This window comes from Cornus florida, unplaced genomic scaffold, assembly GCF_030987335.1.
Source record: "Cornus florida cultivar Cherokee Brave unplaced genomic scaffold, ASM3098733v1 CherokeeBrave_3.0.0_Hap2_Chr04, whole genome shotgun sequence".
NCBI classification, from domain to species: domain Eukaryota; kingdom Viridiplantae; phylum Streptophyta; class Magnoliopsida; order Cornales; family Cornaceae; genus Cornus; species Cornus florida.
In genome coordinates, this window is record NW_026775574.1 from 80,288,738 (window position 1) to 80,294,318 (window position 5,581).

The 5,581-nt window shown below is 42.6% G+C and overlaps 1 protein-coding gene across 1 annotated transcript; it reads left to right on the forward strand.

The window, feature by feature from the left end:
* The first annotated feature begins 2,182 nt into the window (after positions 1–2,182).
* Positions 2,183–2,557, forward strand: LOC132305192 (uncharacterized). Its single transcript, XM_059802866.1, has one exon. The coding sequence runs from the start codon at positions 2,183–2,185 to the stop codon at positions 2,555–2,557; it is 375 nt and encodes a 124-aa protein (XP_059658849.1).
* Positions 2,558–5,581: the final 3,024 nt, after the last annotated feature.

Here is a 5,581-nt window from a genome sequence, read left to right on the forward strand (position 1 = left end):
TGCATCTTCAATGGCGCCGTCCGTGAGAAATGATGAGGATTGATTCGTGTTCAATTAAGACTAATTCGATCAAAGCTAATTCGTGAAGAAGAAGCTTGATCTCTGGAAGTTGAATCCAGATCGGAGAAATCATGGTTTGTCTTGCAAAGTCTTGATTCTAGTTGATTTTGAGAGATTAACGTCGGATCTACGCAATTGTGATTTGTTTAGTAAAGCTAGATTTGACGAATTCATGGCAGGAAAGATTCAGATTAGGCCAAGGGAGATTGAAATTCAGGTGGTTTGAGGCTAGATATAGTACGTTCACATTAACACAGCTCAAATCCGATCAGGAATTTACAGTTGATGACTTTGCTCTGATCAGGAATGATGATAGGAGGTGAGAGCTCAAATTCATTGGAGAATAGCAACAGTCAAAGCTTGATGAGTTGATGAGCATGATCAAAGCCCTGAGAAGAGAAAATGCAGAATTGAGAGCCTGAATGGAGCTTTGGGATGCTCCGACGATTCCACGACTAACTCCAATAGGAGATCGAGTTATGCAACCCAATGCTGCTCACCAAAGTGAGTAGGAAGGCAACAATCGTATGGATCTTCACCGCGAAGAGATCAGGCCAGGTGATTTACCGCTAAATGTTCATCAAGTAGAGGATCGAGAAGGATCAATTCATTTAGATCCGCATCGTGAGCGGATAAGGCGAGAAGAGGCCGTGGCATTTAATCCGTATCAAGAAAGGCTGAGGCGAGATGAAGCCATGGAGTATGGTTTCCACAAGGCTACACCGTTATGGCAGAAGGAGTTAACAGAGGAACGGTCGTATGATCCTCCTTATCGACCATCAATGGCCACATACGAATATAGCAAACTGGATAGGGGGTCTGTTGAACAAAAGACATTTTTAAAGTATCTAAGGGAGAACGAAGCCCTACATTCGTCAGTAAGAACGGTTGCCTCTCTATTTACTGACGAGATCCTGAACGCTCTGAACCCAAGGAAGTTTTCCATGCCAGTTTTCATTCTGTTTAATAAAACGAGTGACTCAATTGATCACATTTACCACATTCAGTTGAAAATGGCTCTGAACACGGAGAATGATCCTTTAATGTGCAAGTGCTTTCCTACAAGTTTGACCGGGCCAGTGCTCAATTGGTTCAAGAATTTGGGAAAAGGTTCAATCGCTAGTTTCCAAGACCTATATGACAAGTTCATAAGCCAGTATTATGGGAATAAGCGCCCGGCTAAAGATTTTTCAAGCCTATTTACAATGAAGCAGCATGAAGATGAGTGGCTCCAAGTTTTCCTCACCAGGTTCAACCTTGTCAAGAGCATTGTAATGGAATGTCATCCATCCATAGCAGTTCAAGCATTCAAGCTAGCAATGAACTGAGGGACACTGTTCCACACAAGTCGGGTGGTGAATACGCCAAAGACCATGGATGAGCTGAACGAGAGCTGACGGTTTCATGCGTTTGGAAGAAGAAGAAGCAGCTAATGCAAGGAAGATGTTGATAATTTCAACAGAGGAGAAGTCCAAATCCAATATCCGGCAAAAACAAGCTGTGTCATTGTATCAGAGCTCCTGGAAAGCAGAAAAGAGGCCCCGACATTCCACTTAAAATCACTCTCACAAGGCTGTATCAAGAAAACAAAGATAAGTTTCGCTCTCCACTACCAATTAGACAACCTCTCGAACAGAAAGATCAAGCTAAACATTGTGTTTTCTATAATGATTTTGGTCATCAGATAAATGAAAGCAGAAACTTAAGGAGGTAAGTAGAGATATTGATTACAATGGGAGAATTTGCAGGATACGTTCAAGGGCTAACATAGGAGCAGAACTGACCGGCTGAGCAAGTTAAGAGAAATCAAAAACCAAGTTACCATAATGCTCAGCCCGTTTGGATTATCAATGTAATTCATGGCTGACCTGAACAGACCGAAAAGTTAGAGAAGCTGCTCAGAATGCGTCTCTGCCAAGCGTAAATGAAGAGAATAGTATGCAGTGTGAATGCTCTGTACCAGCAGAACGCATCAGCGCAGATAAAGTTTGATAGAACAGACCTATTGCGTGTTCAGACCCCTCATGAAGATCCACCGGTCGTTAGTTTGACAGTGGCGAAGTGCCTGGTATGAAGAGTTCTGATTAATCCTGGGAGCAGTGCGAATGTCATGCTAAGAATAATGTCTGACCGGCTCGAGATCAAGCCAGAAAAGCTCAAACCCACCAAAAATCCACTACTAGGGTTCGATAGGAAACGGGTGGAGCCCATTGGTATGGTGGAATTGACAGTACAAGCTGCTGAAAGAGTTCTGACAGAGAGTTTTGTGGTCGTTGAGATCCATCCATCTTATAATCTCTTGATGGGAAGGGGGTGGGTTCACAGGGTCCAGGGTGTTCCATCAACTCTGCATCAAGTGATGAGATGTTTGGGTCTAGATGGGAACAAGGTGATTGATATTTATGGAGATCAAGTCGCGGCCAAGGAGTGTTATTCTGTAACTTTGAAGTCTACTAGAAAGGGAAAAGCTCCCATCCATTCTGCTAGCCCAAGATAGCAATTACAGGAGCCTCCACCCAATAAGAATGGGCGGAGGAGCCTTCGGTCTTGACCGAAAAACCTTTCATTGACGTGCAGATCAATCGTAAGAAGCCAGACCGAACCACAAGGGTAGGGTCAGGGCTTGAAGTGGGGGAGAGACAACAGTTAATCGATTTTCTATCTTAGAATGCAGGTGTGTTTGCTTAGAGCCATTCCGACATGCCTGGAATCAGTTCTTCCGTGTCTTGTCATTCCCTCAATGTAGACCCGAATGCCAAGCCTGTAATACAGAAGTAGAAAAGGTTTACCCTAGAGCATAATCAAATCATAGCTGAAGAGATTGATCGATTGTTAGATGCAGGATTCATTAGAGAAGTTCAGTATATGGTTTGGCTTTTAGATGTCGTTGTTGTGCAAAAGAAGAATGAGAAATGGAGAGTGTGTATTGACTTCACCAATCTGAACAAAGCATGCCCGAAGGATAGCTTCCCATTGCCAAAGATTGATCAAATGATGGATGCCACTACTGAATACGAATGGCTAACCTTCCTGGATGCTTACTCAGGCTACAACCAAATCCCTATGGACCCAATTGATGAAGAGAAAACTTTTTTTGTCACCGAACGAGGAACCTACTACTACAAAGTCATGCCGTTCGGACTAAAGAACGCTGGACCTACTTATCAAAGGCTGATCAACAAGACTTTCAAAAATCAAATTGGGAAGACTGTAGAAGCATCTATTGATGACATGGTGGTAAAAAGTAAGAAGAAGGACGATTACCTAGAACACTTGTAAGATGTGTTCGGGGTGTTGAAGAGTTATGGAATAAAGCTTAATCCAACCAAATGCTCCTTTAGCGTGGGTTCTGGACAGTTCCTGGGACACGTGGTCAATAACAGAGGTATTAAAGTAAACCCGGACAAAGCAGAAGCTTTGATAAAAAATGTAAAACCAAGAATGGTCAAAGAAGTGCAAGCACTCACAAGGCGAATAACTGTACTGAACCGATTCATTTCTAAGCTATCAGATCATTGCAAATTGTTTTTTGATATAATAAGAGGCCATGGAAGGCAGGCCTGGGGGGATGAGCAAAGATAGGCATTGACCATCTTAAAAAAATATATGTGGAACCCTCTAGTCTTATTAGCCCTTGAGCCAGGTGAAAAGCTCTTTATGTACCTTGGTGTGTCCAGCATCGCAACGAGTACCGTTTTGGTGCGCTGTGAAGAAGGTAAGCAGTTCTCAGTGTTTTATGTTAGCAAAACAATTTCCGAGCCAGAAAGAAGATATTCAAAGGCCGAACGAGTGATCCTATCATTGGTGAATGCAAAAAAGAAGCTCATGCATTATTTTGAATCCCATCCTATCGTCGTTCTGACTCCCTTTCCTATAAAGATGATCCTGCATAAACCAGATCTGTCAGGAAGAATGATGAAGTGGGCCATAGAGTTAAGCTCATTTGACATAACATACGAACCCATAACCGCCATCAAATGACAAGCAGTGACTGATTTCCTGCTGGAATATAATGTTGAAGACATAGAAGAAGATGCTGGAGGTTCTTCATAGAAGCTCTTTGTAGATGGTTCTTCAAATCAAATGGGGGTAGGAATTAGGATCAAACTGCAAACGCTAGAAGGCACCACACTGAGTCAAGTGGTCAGACTTGAGTTCAGCGCAACCAATAATGAGGCTGAATACAAAATATTGCTGGCTGGACTGAAGCTAGCTAAAGAATTGAAGGTTAAAAATCTAGTTATTTTTAGCAATTCACAGCTGATCAATCCATAGGTGACTAAGGAATATGGAACCAAAGATAAAACAATGGAGGCCTACCGTTCTACCGTCCCTACGAGAAGCAAAAGACTTCAATCAGATTAAATTCATCCAATTGTCGAGGGAATATAATGAAGATGCAGATCAAATTGGCTTATAGTGCGTCAAGTTCTGGAGAAACATTTGCTAGGGTTATACCAGTTGATGTGTTATGTCAGCCATCCATCTTTGATGAACCGTCCGGTTCGGACCCTCGGCAAGTTAATGCCATACCATATCAGCCGAGCTGGATTGACCCAATCATGACTTTTATCCGGGATAGCGTGTTGCTCGAGTGGAAGGATGAGGCAAGGAAAATCAGGTCAAATGATGCAAAGTATGCTATTGTACATAATCAGTTGTATAGACGGTCTTTCTCGGGTCTGTACTTGAAATATGTTACCCCCACAGAAGCTAGACAGATCTTACGAACCATCTATGAAGGTGTATTTGGCAATCATTCAGGAGGATCTCTAGCACATAAAGTGATGACACAAGGATATTTTTGGCCGAACATGTCACGAGATACAGAAGAATTCTCTAGAAAATGCGATAAGTGCTAAAGGTTCGGACCATTAATCCACTAACCACCTAAAGACTTGTATGTAATGGCCAAACCATGGCCTTTTGCGCAATAGGGGATGGATATGGTTGGCCCTCTACCAACCGCGAAGTCGTAGAACAAATACGTTCTGCTCTCAAGAGATTACTTTACCAAATGGGTGGAGGCAGAACCATACCCCAGTGTGACCCAAACTCAAGTAAGACGCTTCATCTAGAGTAATATTATTTATCGCTTTGGCATACCAAGGTCCATCATTATGGACAATAAGACAAATCTCGACAGCAAACAAGTGAGGGAGTTGTTAGAAGAGTATGGAATTAATCAAAAGTTGGCAGCGGTCAGTCATCTGCAGGCAAATGGTCAAGCTGAGATCACGAACAGAACAATCTTTGCTTGTATCAAGAAGAAACTTGAAGATGAAAAAGGGAAATGGTTGGACAAGCTTCTGAACGTCTTATGGGCTTATAGAACAACCCTGAAACGGCTGACCAGGGAAAGCCCAATCGCTATGGAATACGGCACCGAGGCAGTAATACCGGTCAAGCACTTAGTTCCAACTGTTCATAGTCTAGTGTGGAATCAAGAGCAGAACGATAGCATATTGAAGTTTAACTTTGATCTGTTGGAAGAGAAAAGAGATGCAGCGGTAATAAGGCT

What these genes read in the sequence shown, in the direction of transcription:
- LOC132305192 (XM_059802866.1), top strand. Translation starts at nt 2,183, where the DNA reads ATGTCTGACCGGCTCGAGATCAAGCCAGAAAAGCTCAAACCCACCAAA.